The following is a 15146-nucleotide window of genomic DNA, read 5'->3' as shown; positions in this document are numbered from 1 at the left end:
ATTTCACACTCCAAATAAAATATTAAAATATTAGTTTCTCACTCTAAGCAAAAATACTATTTAGTTTGTAATTAAGAAATTTAAATAGAAATTTAAATGAATTTAATTAAATATTTTTTGTTATTAGCATTAAATGATTTTGAAAATATGATTTTTTTAATATTAATTTAATTAGAATATAATTATTATTAACATTTAATTAGTAAATATACAAAATGTGATAAAAATAAATTAAATAAAAAAATTATTAAATTAATAATATTTTATTATTATATAAAAAGTAAATAAATAATTTAATATAGAGTTTAAGTTTAAATAAAATAAATAAATATAAAAAAATATGATATTAATTAAATTTTAAAAATAAATTTTATCAAGTCAATAAAAATGTTCTTATAGGTCAAACTTCATTAGGCCCAAACCGACTCTTGGGTTACGCTGACGTGTGTCCTGCGAATAATAATAATAATAATAAAAAGAAATAAACTAACACCCGAACTCCCACGAGACCTAGAAAAGCGCGTTCGCAGTAGTGTTTAGATCTAAGCTCCTGGACCCCACAAACGTGGCCCACTACATGCTCCCAGAAAAAAACAAAATAAAAAAAGCTCGATCCACGTGATTGCTCACGTACGTGGGCGCGTGACATTGCTTTTTCCAACCTCACGTCCTTGTTATTTAAATTGAATTAAAGTAATAAAATATTATTAAAATATTATCTTTTAATATTATTATTATTTTAAAATTTTAAAAATATAATTATTTATTATATTTTATATTAAAATTTTAAAAAATTTATAATAATAAATTAAAATAAGGTAAGATACGTTTATAAACCAAACGGTACTTAATTTCATTTCACAATTATTTTTAAATTATCTTATTTAATTATTATATTTTTTAAATTCTTATATAAAATAAATAATTAATTAAAATTTTTTAAATTTTTAAATAAAAATAATATTAAAAAGTATATTTTAATAATATTTTATTTAATTTATAACTTTATTTTTAATTTATCTAAAAACAAACTACGCCTTATATATCGGCGACAACGACACAGTTTTGTTTTAGATACAGCCAAGAATAAATGAAAGTAAGGTTCAATAATTAATTCCTTTTTCTAATGTAATGTTAGAATTATAGAACATAAATAAAAGGGGCATTAAGGCTATGTTTAGAAGTTAGAATCTCTGTGAATAATAATAAAAAATAAAAAAGTATTAATAAAAAATAATAAATAATTTGTAAATAATAGTCATTAAACTATTTCACTTACTAAATATAGCTTAAATCAAAATTTAAAAAAATTGACTTTTAATATTTAAAATTCTTTATGAAAAATAGAAATAAAAATATAAAAGATTCTTTCATTTTTTTATAATTTTTTATTTAAAATGTTTTTTTATTTTTCAAAAGAGATAGACATAAGATACGAAGCTCATCTATTAAATTACGTGAGTGAATAATTTAAATTTTGAATTAACAACAATTATTTATTCAATTTATAAAAAAAATGTTTGGATAAAATTATAAAGCCTCATGATTTAGGGGACTTGCGTAAGGAGAAAGAGAGGGAGCTGTCACAATAGGCTCACTGATCTGTTTTTTTCCTCAAGCACTCAGGTTTCTCTACTCTATCTCTCTCTTTCTCTCTCTTTCTCTCTCGTCTCTACAGAGAGGGACACTATGAAAATCTAACACCCCTCCATGTCCGACGCATTTACAATCATGCCATCCCGTCCCTCCCCACGGCCTCACAACCACCACCATCATCACCACCACAGTTTTCTCCTCCCTATACTCCTCCCCATAACCCTCACGCTCCTTCTCATCCTCCTCTTAACCCTCCTACTCCTATATCGCAAGCTTTCCCTCAACCGTACCACTCCATCCGACAACCACCAGCGCCGCTTCTCCTATTCTCTTCTCCGCCGCTCTACTTCCTCCTTCTCCTCCTCCACCCTCCTTGGCCATGGCGGTTTCGGCTCCGTCTACAAAGCCACCCTTCCTTCCGGCCAATTCCTTGCCCTCAAGCTCATGGACTCCCCCGGCTCCCTCCAAGGCCAGCGCGAGTTCCACAACGAGCTCTCCATCGCCTCCGCTTTTCACTCCCCTCACATCATTTCTCTCCTTGGCTTCTCCTCAGACCGCCGCCGCCGCAAGCTCATCCTCGTTTACGAGTACATGCCCAACCGTAGCTTACAGGACGCGCTGCTAGACAAGAAGTGCGCTGAGCTCATGGAATGGAAGAAAAGATTCGACATTGTTTCTGATATTGCCAAGGGTCTGGCTTATCTCCACCATTCCTGCGAGCCACCGGTAATCCACGGCGATATCAAGCCCAGTAATATTCTTCTGGATGCTGATTTTAATGCCAAGATCGGGGATTTCGGTCTGGCGAGGTTGAAGACCGAGGATCTGGTGGAGAAGAGGGAAGGCGGAGGGGTCGAGGCTGGAGAGGATAACGGATCGATTTTGGAGGAGACGGAGAGTGTGACGACTGGGTTCGATGAGGCTGGTGGGTTGCCCGCTGATCGATCTCCGGAGAGTTGCGTAATTAGGATATTGGATTCGGAGGCGTCTCCGGAGAATGCGGTGGTTTCACCGGAAGCCGGGATCGACAAGGCGAGCGCATCTGAAGGGTGCTTCGATAAGTTCAGCGTTGATAGTGGCAAAGACTTGACCGGTAATGGTAGAAAGAATGGGGGTTCGAAGAGGGATTGGTGGTGGAAGCAGGACAATGGGGGTGGGTCCGAGTCTGGGAGAGTGAAGGACTACGTGATGGAGTGGATTGGGAGTGAGATAAAGAAGGAAAGGCCTAAGAGTGAATGGATTGCGTCCCCGAGCTCGGCGGAGAATGATGGGTTGGGCTTAAAGACTGAGCAGAAGCAGAAGCAGAAGAAGAAGCAGAGGAAGAGATTGGATTGGTGGGCCTCATTGGATGAGGAAAGGATGACGAGAAGGAAAGAGAAGAATCGGAAGCCGAGGGAGTGGTGGAAGGAGGAGTTTTGCGAGGAGCTATCGAAGAAGACGAAGAAGAAGAAACGAGCACTTGGATCGAGTAGCGGTAGGGAATTGTGGTGGCAGAAGGATGATGAAGACGACGATGTTGTTGAGGATGTGGTGCAGCAAGAGAGGAAGAAGAGGAAGAGTAAGAGCAGTCGCGGTAGCATCGATTGGTGGTTGGACGGATTGAGCGGCGAGCTCAGAAGTGGGCGCAGACATAGCCAGGATTGGGGTAATGGAGCGGATATACCTAAGAGCGGCGGTATTAGTAGCACACCCAGTATGAGAGGAACCGTCTGTTACATTGCTCCTGAATATGGTGGTGGGGGGATGCTCTCCGAGAAATGTGACGTTTACAGCTTTGGGGTTCTGCTTTTAGTTATTGTTTCGGGGCGGAGGCCACTCCAAGTGACGGCCTCGCCAATGTCCGAATTCGAGAGGGCCAATCTGATTTCTTGGTCTCGTCAACTTGCCCGAAATGGGAAGCTTTTCGACCTTATTGATTTGTCTATTCATTCATTGGATAAGGAACAGGCATTGCTTTGCATTACAATCGCACTCCTGTGTCTACAAAAATCGCCGGTGAAGCGACCCACAATGAAAGATATTGTTTTGATGCTAACTGGTGAGGCTGAGCCACCCCACCTCCCATTTGAGTTTTCACCGTCTCCGCCTTCGAATTTCCCGTTCAAGACACATAAGAAGGCCCGGTGAGTTCATCGGATGTTTATTTCCATTTTCATTAACTGTAGAGATTAGAGAATGTACTGTTCTGTTGTAGGGGGTTCTAATTTTTCATGTTTTGTAGAAATCGATGCTAAAAAAAAAAAAAAAAGAAGGGGAAAAAATGATTGTTCATATTTGATGAATTTCAGGCCTTTTTCTGTGTGGATTATCTTCTCTGGCCTACGAATTCCTTTTTCATTCTAAACTTTCGGAGAGCTATCATGATTCGTGGGACTCATGTAGGCGCAACTAACCCACTCTTGTCCTTCGCTCTCAGAAGTTGATGAATTTGAGGAATCCCATGTTTATTATTAGTGGAAGGCTAAAAGTAGTTATGGGGACAACTTTTACTTTTGGAAATGGTGAGGCCAGCCCACCTTGGCAGATCTCGTTAGTGCCTTTGAGACCCGAATGAGCAGCTTTGCCTGTTTGACTTTAAGGACCTATGGGGGGCCCCGGGGGGTGATGTACCCTTTTTTCTTCTCTGCTACCTTTTGAAAGTTGGCTGTTTTTGTGCCACATTAGTACCAGTTACAGTAGAAGGGAACAAATCTTTGGTCCCAGTCATTTCTTTTCAAAAGCAAGTGGAAGATCCATTGGCCTAGTAAATGGGAGAACAAAAATGTTAATTGAGTGGTTGGAACACTTGGGTTCTCTTCTTGGGTAAATTTAGGCATCTCCCAACCCTTAAGAATACATGGTGGACGGTGAGATCAAAACAGGAGATTCATTAGAAAGGTCAACGTCAATTTCATGGGTAAAACAGAAACACCATGCATTCAGGAGTTATTACCAAAAGCTCAGTATGCATTTTCCTGATCATAAATTCCTGTATCAGTAGGTTATGTGCATAGATTCAAAAACAAGATTGCATATATTCTTCTTTGCAACAGTTGAGAAGGAAGCAGGAGACTGAGTTTCAGATGACTTCACTAGCTTTAGAATCTATTCATAATGTTTATATTCCAGATCATATGCTTTGTGGAGGTTTAAAATGCTTGTCACGTTCATTGAATTGAATATGATTCTGGGCTGACAGCTCTGGTGGGAAGAAGAATATTCTTTGGTGCTGACCTTTTGTGATTGTCACCAAGCTGACCCTACATGGCTGAAATAAGGATATCAACTATGGAGTTTATGAACTCAATTAGGCTTTGGTTAGGTGAAGAATAAACTCTAGCTTGATCGATATTCTTAATGTAATAATTTTGTTCTTGATTAGGATTTAAGTTTAGGAAAATGCTTCCAGACGGATGGGTTTAAAACCCAATTTGGCACTCAGTCAATAAATGAACAACACGTAGGCACTTCAGGAAAAGTTTAGCTGAACCCGCGTCCACCCCATTTCTCCTCTTTTCTTCTGAATCCATCTCCCCCCCTTCGAATCTCACTGCATCCCCATATCTGCACGCAAGCTTTTCTCAGAAAATCACCTCCTCCATGACGAACCAGACTCACGACGGAATGCCCACCACGACTCACGACGGAAGCCCCACTCGGGACGATGCCCACTCACCTGTTATGTGTTTGGAGGATCTACACAGTTTAATTGAAAGCTGCACGGAATCACTTACAATGATGTCATTGGTTTGGTTCGATGGGATCCTGGATCTGGATATTTTATTAATTCTTTAATTTTTTTTTTTTTTTTTTTCCTCCATAACTAATTTCCGGAGATAAAACTACTCTGAAATGATAGACTTTGTTTACGTTTCAAGTTGGTGGCAGCATTCAGCAAATCTGGCAAGTTATGAGCAGCAGGATGCTCGTGAGTTTTTCATTTCAGTCTTAGATGGGATCCATGAGAAAAAGGGCAAATCATGGAACCAAAGTAGAGGTAATTAAAATTAGACATCTATTAGGTTTATGTAATTCCCAAGAAAAAGGAGGCTTGTCTGGTTCTTAGTCATGTAGTATCTACAATTGAGAGTTTGGACTGGATGTATCCTATTAAATGAATGAACAGACAAGTTTTTGGACATAAATAAAAAAGTTCCTTGAATTTTTTGAGGTAGTGCAGCGAAAATGTGGGTATAATTTAAGAAGATGGATAGTTTTGTTTTGGTTCTTAGTGGTTATGCCTCTTATATAAATCATTAATATTTTTTACAGATAATGGAGAATTGCCAATGTATCGCTCATAGGGTATTCTCTGGGCTCCTGAGATAAGATGTCACCTGCATGACCTGTGGATTCACTTCAACTACCTTTGACCCCTGTTTGGACGTCTCACTTGACTTGGACACGAGCAATTTCCCTCCAACAAATATAGCTAACAAGCCTATCAAACCGGATGGAAACAGTAGCATGTCTACTCTTCTTGGTTGTTTAGAATTGTTCACTAGGCAGGAGAAGCTGGGATCAGACCCGAAACTTTACTGTCAAAACTGTCAAGAAAGGCGAGACTTCGTGAAGCAATTGTCCATAAAGAGTCTCCCATTGGTGTGAGTCGTGGTGGGCGTCGCGTTGAGTGGGGCTCCCATCGTGAGTCGTGGTGGGCGTTTCTGAGAAAAGCTTGCGTGCAGAGATGGGGAAGGGGGAGAGATTCGGAGGGAGGGAGAAAGGGAGATGGATTCAGAAGAAAAGAGGGAGAATGGGGTGGACATGGGTTCAGCTAAGCTTTTCTTGAAATGCTTACGTGTCATTTATCTATTAGCTGGTGCAAAATTGGGTTTTAAACCCATCCGACTGGAAGTTTTTCCCTTAAGTTTATTCAATTGAGAAAATGGTATTTGATTAGTAGTTGATCTAGGCTTTCAACTTAGGCCCTGTTTGGATTCAGAGATGGTTTTATCTCATCATTACAATTTTTTTAAATTTTCACACAAAATATAATAAATAATTCAATTTTTTCAAATCTTAAAATAATAATAATATTAAAAAATAATATTCTAATAATATTTTATACAACTCATTTAAAATCATCTTATCTCATATTTTTAAGATAATGTTTTTGCAATGAAAATAAGAATGCTAAAACTAAATGAGTATATCAGTGAAAATGCTAGGTTGTCCCTTCAAGTGTACCGTTGGTATATTTGTTTTTGTTTTCTTAAAATGTTTTAAAAAAATATCACCAGTGAATTTATATGTTTTTTTTATAACATTTAAGAAAAACAAAATGAACTAACGATAACAAATGAACGATACAGTAGCACGACCCGTCACCATATCCCTGTCCTTTTCACAATATCTGCATTTCAACATCGATATTAAAAGGCATAATTATGCATTTAGGCAAAAGTTGTTGTGAGTTGAACCATATTTGTCCCATCGATTGAACCCAACAAACAGTGTAGAAAAATGAATGATTTTATTCATCTTTAATGATAGATTGGAGAAACCAAAGCTAATGCTGACAAATGTGGCAACACATACCCTTGCAAGGTAAATTATTCATTGGCTTAGAAAAAAATAATAATACTTGGGGGAAAAAAAGCACAAAACACCAAAGAACAATGAAATGTCTTAGAAGTCGCTACTGATTGTAAAGCGTGCCATCCTCAAGGCTTGGGAGTAAGACCAGCCTTAAGAGCTTGAATGGTGGCAACGTTGGTCTTGAAGGATTTAGCCAAGATCGTGTCGTCAATGCCAGTGGTGAACAAAGTAGTGGGAATTGAAACAGTTCCAGCATTTGCACTCCCAAAAGCTGAAATAGCTATAGCAGATTTGTTCGCATCAGCATTGTATTGGAAGTGCACAAGTCCCTTGGGAAACACGAATATATCACCCGTTTGTAGTGTTTGATTGAAGAGTTTGTTGGTTGTATCAACAAACCCCACCTGAAGAGTACCATCAAGTAAGAAAAGAAGCTCGGCCGAGCGAGGATGGATGTGAGGTGGATTAGTAGTGCCAGCCGGGAATTGAAGAACAGCATAGGAAACACTCTGTCCATTGAGTGCCGGGAATTCAACCAAACTTGCTTTTGAAACCTTGAAGGTTGGTGGAGGGTTTGACCCAACAAGGGATCGCAGGCCAATAAACGTGAAGAAGTTTGCATCAACCGTGGTGACGTTTTGAGGAACTATAAAATCAGAGAGGATGTCTGCATCTCCGGCTGTTGCCATTTGGATGATGGCAAATGAGGATATTAGCAGTGAGAAGAATTTCATGTTGAAAATTTTGGAAGCCATGAAGGAGAGAATTAGAAAAAATGGGATATGGTATTTTTCTATGATAGCAAGTGTGGTTAGTGCGGTGCTTTGAGTTGCAACAAGGACCCCATTTATAGGGGGCTATCAGGATTGCATTTTCGAGGAAAGGCGCGAGACTGTTTTTGTAACTTTGTAATCCTTCTGCAGGCCGTTCGAATGACAACTAGAGATGGAAACTACAAAGTCATAGTTTGTCGTAGCTGCGATTGTTTGGTTGTCAATGGCTGGAACACGACACCAAGAAAGTACTAGGTTTTGCTTATCTTATGATATGCAATACCGAAAATCTTGTGCTCGATTATTCATTTGAGCTGAGTTCTTGGTGTGCATGATATCCGTAAATTGGAGGAAGAATGGTTTATATCTCTTTCAGTTTAAACTTTAAACTTGCATATAATATTTAATTTGCTTGAACTTGAAATTTCAGTGGCAACAGGAGGAATTCTACAATGTTTCTTATGTAACTCTAAGGGCAAAGAGATTATTCTCATTTGAATCATATTTGGTCCATATTTGAATTTTTAATGAATATTATATAATGAATAATTTTATCTTAAGGTCTTTACACGATAAATAAATTATGTTATATAGATAGTATGTAGTATAAAAACTTTTTAAGTAGTATTATTCTTATACTATACCGTGCATGGTACTTTTTGAGACTGCATTGGAGCTCCCCTCTTTATCTTTGCAGCAGTCGAAGGCATATTATATATACCCTCTTTAGCGTAACAAAGAATCAAAGATGGCCTTAAAAAATGGAATTTGCCACCATGGCTGTGAACGATTCAATATATAAAAAATATGGGACGGCACCTGCCATTTTGTTGCATTTGGATAGTGAGGTATTTTCAAGTATTTTGTGAATAATAGTAAAAAAATAATGAATAATAGTAAATAGTAATAAAAAATAAATAAAAAGTAATAATAAAATAATAAATAATAGTGATCCATACCCAAACTAAATAAAATATTTTCTGCAGTCCAAGTACCCCTCATCTACGCTGAAAATAACAAGTTTTTTTACATCAACAAAGATACCATTATAATAAAAAGCATTCCTTAATTATTATTATTATTATTTTATAAGAAATATACTTTATTTATTTATGAAAGCGAAGTTATAGCTGTGATCTGATACATACATGAAAAATTTCAGATTACAAGTCAAATATTCACGGTTGGGGCTCTACTAGTACACAAATTCCTTTATGACTAATATAGTCTTAATTTTTATAACTCTCTACAGATAAACTGTTTGAGAGATCATATTCTACCTAAAACAGAGATTTCAAACCCTCATTTCAGAGGAGGAGAGGACTTTCACTTTATGAACAAAATGTCTAAGAAACTATTTCTTTTTTTTTTTTATTATTATTTTTACCTAAACAAAAAGAAAATAACAATAAACATAAAGATAGATGTAAAAATGACAGATTACAACTATAGATCTGAATTTTCAGCTTGAAGGAAAATAAAATACAAGAAATAAAGAAACTATGGTGGCACGTGAGGGACACGTGCCATGCCAGGAGCATGGTGCCCAATCGAGGTCACTGGTTCCAGAAATGTCATGCGTGGTGGTATTAGAAGCTTCCTAGTGCGGTGGCACGGGGATCTCACGCACAGCTATGACCCGCGTGTGTGACTCAAGCGCCGCTCCGTTCTACGAAAACTTTCAGCCATCGAAAGAATCGGCAACCTGGAAATCCTGCGGAAGGAGGGCGTGGTGGTCGCTGAGCTTTGAAAAACAACAAATCGACATTTCACCATACTTTAGACGAAAAAACAAATAAAAACTAAAAAAAAGGGTTACACAATCTCTAGTCTAACCAGATGGGAGGAGGGAGGGAGGAGCTTCCCCACTGGGAGGTTGAGTTTTTGTTGGAGGAGCTTTTGGAGAGAAAAGAGCGCTTTTTGTTATAGTTTTTTTGAAAGCATTCTTTAATTTGTACGTTTAAATTAAAGAAACAGAATCATTAATTGATTAGAAGATCATCCTAATTTATACGTAGATAATTGGTTGAGGGTCATCGGTTGATTGTTAAGAGATGAAATTCTACGTACAAATTAGGATAATCTTATAATCAACCGATGACCCTCAAGTTTGCTAACAAATTATATTTGTTGAATTCAGGCCGTCTTTCCCACTTTTTGGGTTGCAAAAGTAAGTCATCCAAATAATTACTTTCAAGAGAAATGTTTTAATTATAAAGAGATCTTACAAAAATAAATTTATAAATAACATGATTTATTGTGCCATGCTAGATTATAAAACTACATTTAAAGTATACCTAACGTGCGATACCAATTATTTATAAATATGTGGGACCTTATGTATATAATAGAGGCAATAGAGCCCTGACAGTGGACGGTAACGCTTCTAGCTCTAGTACCGGCAGCAATTAATCCTACGGCCCGCCCATTAGATTTTAGCTGATATTTCTGGTTGAGCTTTAAATGCAACATGAAGTTAAACGGTCGAATATACTTTTTTTTTTTTTTTGGTTCACGTGGATCCTTAAATTCCTCATCCATATAAACAAAAGCAGTTTGATTTTCTTATTTTTCATTTATAATTTTCTTATTTTCTTATCTTATATAAAAGTTTTATAGTAAGCGAGTTTGAGCATCAAATCGCACATCGATATTAACATATAAGATATTTATTTAATAAAACGATACGAATTGAGATAAAAATAATTTTAATGACCTTATTATTATTTCAAATTTTTTATTTTTTTATTTTTTTTCTAATAAAAAAATCATGTCAATATCGATATACAGTTTGATGCACCAAACCATTTGTAACTAGAAATACTCTTTATTAATTATATTCCAGCTTTAACCAATAGTTTTCAAGTGAAGGAAGGCTATTCTTGCACCATGTGGTCATCAACCAAACACCTCCCTATATATCTATTCCTTCAAAATTGAGAAATACTCATTTTTATTTGGTGAATACTCCAATTTAATTCCCAAAGTCAATACATACATAAACTCAGACCTTGATATCATTACTTATACCCACTCCTCCTCTCCTACCTCACTGCCTTTTAATTTCCTGCTAGTAAGGATCCCTTCTTCTTCTCTGATATATACGACCACTCTCGATCTCTCCCTCCCTCCCTCCATACATTGCATCTTCTCTCGCACGCATAGTCGCAACAGAGACATGGCAAACCAGACATCCTCCATTGATCCCTACGAAGTCCTCAAGATTAGCCCCAACCCAGATGGCTCTCTCACCCGCCTTCATCCATTTCCAATTGCACTCCCAACCGAACCCAGAAGTTCCACCACCACTGATTCTAACACACCTGCCCAACTCACCCTCTCCAAGGACATCCCTCTCAACCCCACTACCAAGACCTTCCTTCGTCTCTTTCTTCCCCACCCTCCCCCTTCGAACCAGAAACTCCCTCTCATATTATACTTCCATGGCGGAGGTTTCGTTCTCGGCAGCGCCACTTCACAGCCTTTCCATGATTCATGCAGCGCAATGGCGGCGCAAATCTCAGCTCTGGTCATGTCGGTCGAATACCGTCTCGCACCCGAGCACCGTCTCCCGGCGGCTTATGACGACGCTGTGGAGGCCATCACGTGGCTCCGGAACCAGGCCGGGGACATCAACGGCTGTGATGCATGGTTGAGGGATTACGTAGATTTTTCACGCTGCTTTTTCATGGGAAGCAGTGCTGGGGGCAATATCGTGTACAATGCAGCTTTACGTGTGCTTGATGTTGATCTCAACCCAGTGGAAATCAGAGGGTTAATTTTTAACCAGCCGTTCTTTGGTGGTGTCCAAAGGAGCGGATCCGAGATGAGACTGATTAACGATCGGATTCTACCGTTGGCTGCTAATGACTTACTGTGGGCCCTGGCGTTACCAAAGGATGCTGATCGTGATCACGAGTATAGTAATCCAACGGTGGGTGGTTCCCATGAAGGGAAGATAAGACGGCTACCGAGGTGTCTGGTAAGGGGGTACGGTGGGGACCCATTGCTAGACAGGCAGAAGGAGTTCATGAAGATGTTGGAGAAAAGTGGGGTGGACGTGGTGGCCAAGTTTGATGATGAAGGTTTCCATGCTGTGGAGCTCTTCGACCCCAGAAAGGCCCACGCTTTGTACTCGGATATCAAGGATTTTATTGCGAGCAGTGCATGATTGCGTCTGAAGACTAATGGCATTGCATCCTATATATCTACAATGTGAGACTGTTTTATTTATATATATGAACTCCTATCTCTCTCTTTTATAGATAGATATATATATATATATATATATATATATATCTATCGTTCAACTGCCAAAAATTAGATTAATCTGTGTGAGGTCCTGTTGATGTTTAAAAGTACATATATCTGGGTCGAAGCCTAAGGCCAGGAAGGAAGCTTTATTTTTAAGTGGTTATAAAAATATAAATTCAATCGTTTGAAATCCATTGGTTAATAAACGTCGTCGTTCATCGGTAAAGAGACGTTTGACTTCGAAGATGACTTGAGATGAGTTGAGATAGATTGTGAATAGTAATGAGATGAATTATGAATAGTAGTAAGATTTATGAGTTAAAATTACTGAATAATAATAAATAATAATGAAATGAATTGAAATAAATTGAGATAAACTGAGATGAGCTGAAGTGAGTTGCCAATCCAAACGGCTCTAAAAAGAAAACTAGCTAGCATCCAAGAATGAATTCTTGAAGTATACTTAAAAGAAGGGTGGCACGCCGAGAGTCCCATAGATGAGCATTATGGGACCCAGCATCATCGAACCAAGTCTTCACATGGGCTCCACACGTTGCCAACATCGTCACGAACTCCTGCTGCCGGTCAATCGTTGGGTCTCCGTAGGATCCCATCACCAAACACTTCTGTAGCCTACAGATCATACCCTTGTGTGGGCCCATAACCATCGTCGGATTGCAATACCAATGGTTCCGATCCACCCCTTTTGGCAAAGCGAGATCCCACATGAGGTCCAGCACAGGCAATGGAAAGATTTCGTCTGTAGCATAATTCAGCTCCGATTTGGTTCTCTCTTCACCCCCAAACAAGGGTTGGTTCATTATCATTCCAGCAATATTCATTGGCTCCAATTGCAACGCACAAACCTTTATACCCACGAAGAACACCATGTTTCCGCCATTTCCACAACCGTAAAGATAGCACCTGGAAAAGTCTCCGTAATCTCTTAGCCACTGCTCGCCTTTTGGGTTTGTTGCCTGATTTTTCACCCAACAGATGGCGTCCATGGCGTCGTGGTACTGAGCTGGGAGTCGGTTCTCCGGCGCGAGGCGGTAGTTAACTGATATGACAATGGCTGGAATGTTACTGGCGATTCGCGAGCATTCTTTGTGAGTGTAGGAGTCGTCGGCGCCGAAGAGAACCCAGCCTCCATGGTGGAAGTAGACGATGATAGGAAGTCGGGCGACAATGTTGTCGTTGGAAGGCAATTTTGTTGGCAAAAAGATTCGGACCCATGTTTTAGTTTCGACATTGATGGTAAGGTCCTTGGAGACGGTGGGGTCGCCGGGATCAACATTAAGGTTTGCCTTGATCGTCGGGAATTTGAGACGCCGAGTGACAATGTCGTCAGGACCGATGGCGATGTCGAGGTGAGGGTAGGGGTCAAAGTTTGACATTACCGTTCTGGTGTTGGCACTTTTGGGCAAATGAGTTTTGAGGAACTTGGCCTCAAGAAAGCCTCGGATCGATCGATATGCGCTGGCTTTGGAGTTGCGAAATTTGGGTTGCTTTGTGGTGTACTTTTTTGAGGGTCGGAAATGTCCATATATCCATACTCCGATGCTAAAGGTGGGTGGTGTGGTCTGTGGTGTACGAATTTTTGCGATTCAATGGAATGCTTTGCTTGGAATTGCCCCTCCATGAAGCCCTCCCAATCACTCACTCCCAATTGCCGGGAAAAAAGATTATATATTCATACCAAGATGATAGAATTGATTGGTATACTTGAGTACCAATTAATCCAAGATGGTGGATTCAACTTCTATAGACGATCTTATTATTTTACACGATAGCTATCTCTAAAAAGAATTTATACATTTAATTATTTTTACGTATTTTTTATGTACTTATCATATGTGATTGATTAAAATAATTATTTTATATTTAAAAAAATAACGCAGCCAATTACACTCATAAAATAACTACACATACAATTTTTGATCTCTAAACTAATGTTGATTGGGGTAGAATTGCATCATAGCACTAGCATCGGTTTAGGTAAAAATTTAGGCATTTTTTTGGTGCGGCTAATATGTCACCTTTTGCATTTTAACTATCTCACTCAAAACTTAACTCTTGTTAGATTAGCCATTTAATTTCCTATAATAAAAAGATATTATTAGATCTAACTATCATATTTTTTTATTTAATTATCATTATTTTATCTAAAGATGTATTAATACATGGCTATAAAAGGGATGTCTATCAATGTCTTTCAATGGGTGATAATTTTAATACAGGGCTGTAAAAGAGATGGGACGTAAACAAATTCATTTCAAGGTATTACATATTGAGTCACTTGTGTGCTGGAGGACATTAAAAAAAAAAAGTTTCAATTATATATGATATGGCTATTACCTGTACAATAATAAAATTTATAACATTTTAAGAAATTTACAAAATCACAGAGCCACTCACTAAATACTGCCTATATATATTTTTTATTCTCTACGTTTGTTTGTGTTTAGAGAGAAAAGCAAATGAAAATAAAATGTAGAGAAATATAAAACAAATAAAACAAGGTTTGGCTAGAGCTAGAGCTAGAGTTTCTTAAATATATGTTGAACTATTGTACCAAAAATGCATTTTGGCTAAGTCAATATAGACCATTTTTTACATAAACTGACCATTATTTACATTGCAATGATATTTGGTTGAGCCAATGCTTTGGAATTAATGATTTGTTATTTTTAATGATGTTGGTTAGTTGATTAATGTGACATATGTTAGATAATTTTTATATTAATAATTTAAGAGGGATGAATATTAAGGATTGGGCAATATTTGTCTACAATAAAAATGTTACACACTTTGAGCTTTTTTTATTTTTGATATTTTTTTTAAACAGGTAAAAGACCCAAACCAAGACGATATCACATCCAACGGTGTCCAGCGAAGAAAGAAAGAAAAAGGACATCCCACAGTCCAAAGCGTTGCATAAGCTGGGTAGATACGGTTTATGAGTTACCGATGAAAATTAAATAAAATATTATTTTTTAATATTAT

The 15146-nt window shown here is 37.9% G+C and overlaps 4 protein-coding genes across 7 annotated transcripts; 2 read left to right on the top strand and 2 right to left on the bottom strand.

The window, feature by feature from the left end:
- Positions 1-1569: 1569 nt before the first annotated feature.
- LOC108999501 (receptor-like serine/threonine-protein kinase At2g45590) lies at positions 1570-6482 on the top strand. Of its 4 annotated transcripts, none has more exons than XM_018976403.2 (3): positions 1570-3719; positions 5464-5572; positions 5848-6482. In XM_018976403.2, the coding sequence occupies exons 1-2, from the start codon at positions 1711-1713 to the stop codon at positions 5525-5527; spliced, it is 2073 nt and encodes a 690-aa protein (XP_018831948.2). In that variant the 5' UTR covers positions 1570-1710; the 3' UTR covers positions 5528-5572; positions 5848-6482. The 4 variants fall into 4 exon arrangements, with proteins under 4 accessions (XP_018831948.2, XP_035548329.1, XP_018831952.2 ...); XM_035692436.1 differs by having other exon boundaries at positions 5454-5572; XM_018976407.2 differs by lacking the exon at positions 5464-5572.
- Positions 6483-7085: 603 nt separating this feature from the next.
- Positions 7086-8350, bottom strand: LOC108999500 (germin-like protein 9-3). The gene has a single exon (XM_018976402.2). The coding sequence runs from the start codon at positions 7866-7868 to the stop codon at positions 7239-7241; it is 630 nt and encodes a 209-aa protein (XP_018831947.1). The 5' UTR covers positions 7869-8350; the 3' UTR covers positions 7086-7238.
- A 2487-nt stretch (positions 8351-10837) lies between these two features.
- On the top strand, positions 10838-12375 carry LOC108981832 (probable carboxylesterase 8). The gene has a single exon (XM_018953082.2). The coding sequence runs from the start codon at positions 11065-11067 to the stop codon at positions 12055-12057; it is 993 nt and encodes a 330-aa protein (XP_018808627.1). The 5' UTR covers positions 10838-11064; the 3' UTR covers positions 12058-12375.
- Positions 12376-12437: 62 nt separating this feature from the next.
- LOC108981833 (probable carboxylesterase 9) lies at positions 12438-13910 on the bottom strand. The gene has a single exon (XM_018953083.2). It carries the CDS (start codon positions 13535-13537, stop codon positions 12572-12574), a length of 966 nt encoding a protein of 321 aa, XP_018808628.1. The 5' UTR covers positions 13538-13910; the 3' UTR covers positions 12438-12571.
- Positions 13911-15146: the final 1236 nt, after the last annotated feature.

This window comes from Juglans regia, chromosome 7 (assembly GCF_001411555.2).
Source record: "Juglans regia cultivar Chandler chromosome 7, Walnut 2.0, whole genome shotgun sequence".
Taxonomy (NCBI): domain Eukaryota; kingdom Viridiplantae; phylum Streptophyta; class Magnoliopsida; order Fagales; family Juglandaceae; genus Juglans; species Juglans regia.
This window is presented reverse-complemented; position numbering and strand designations above follow the sequence as displayed.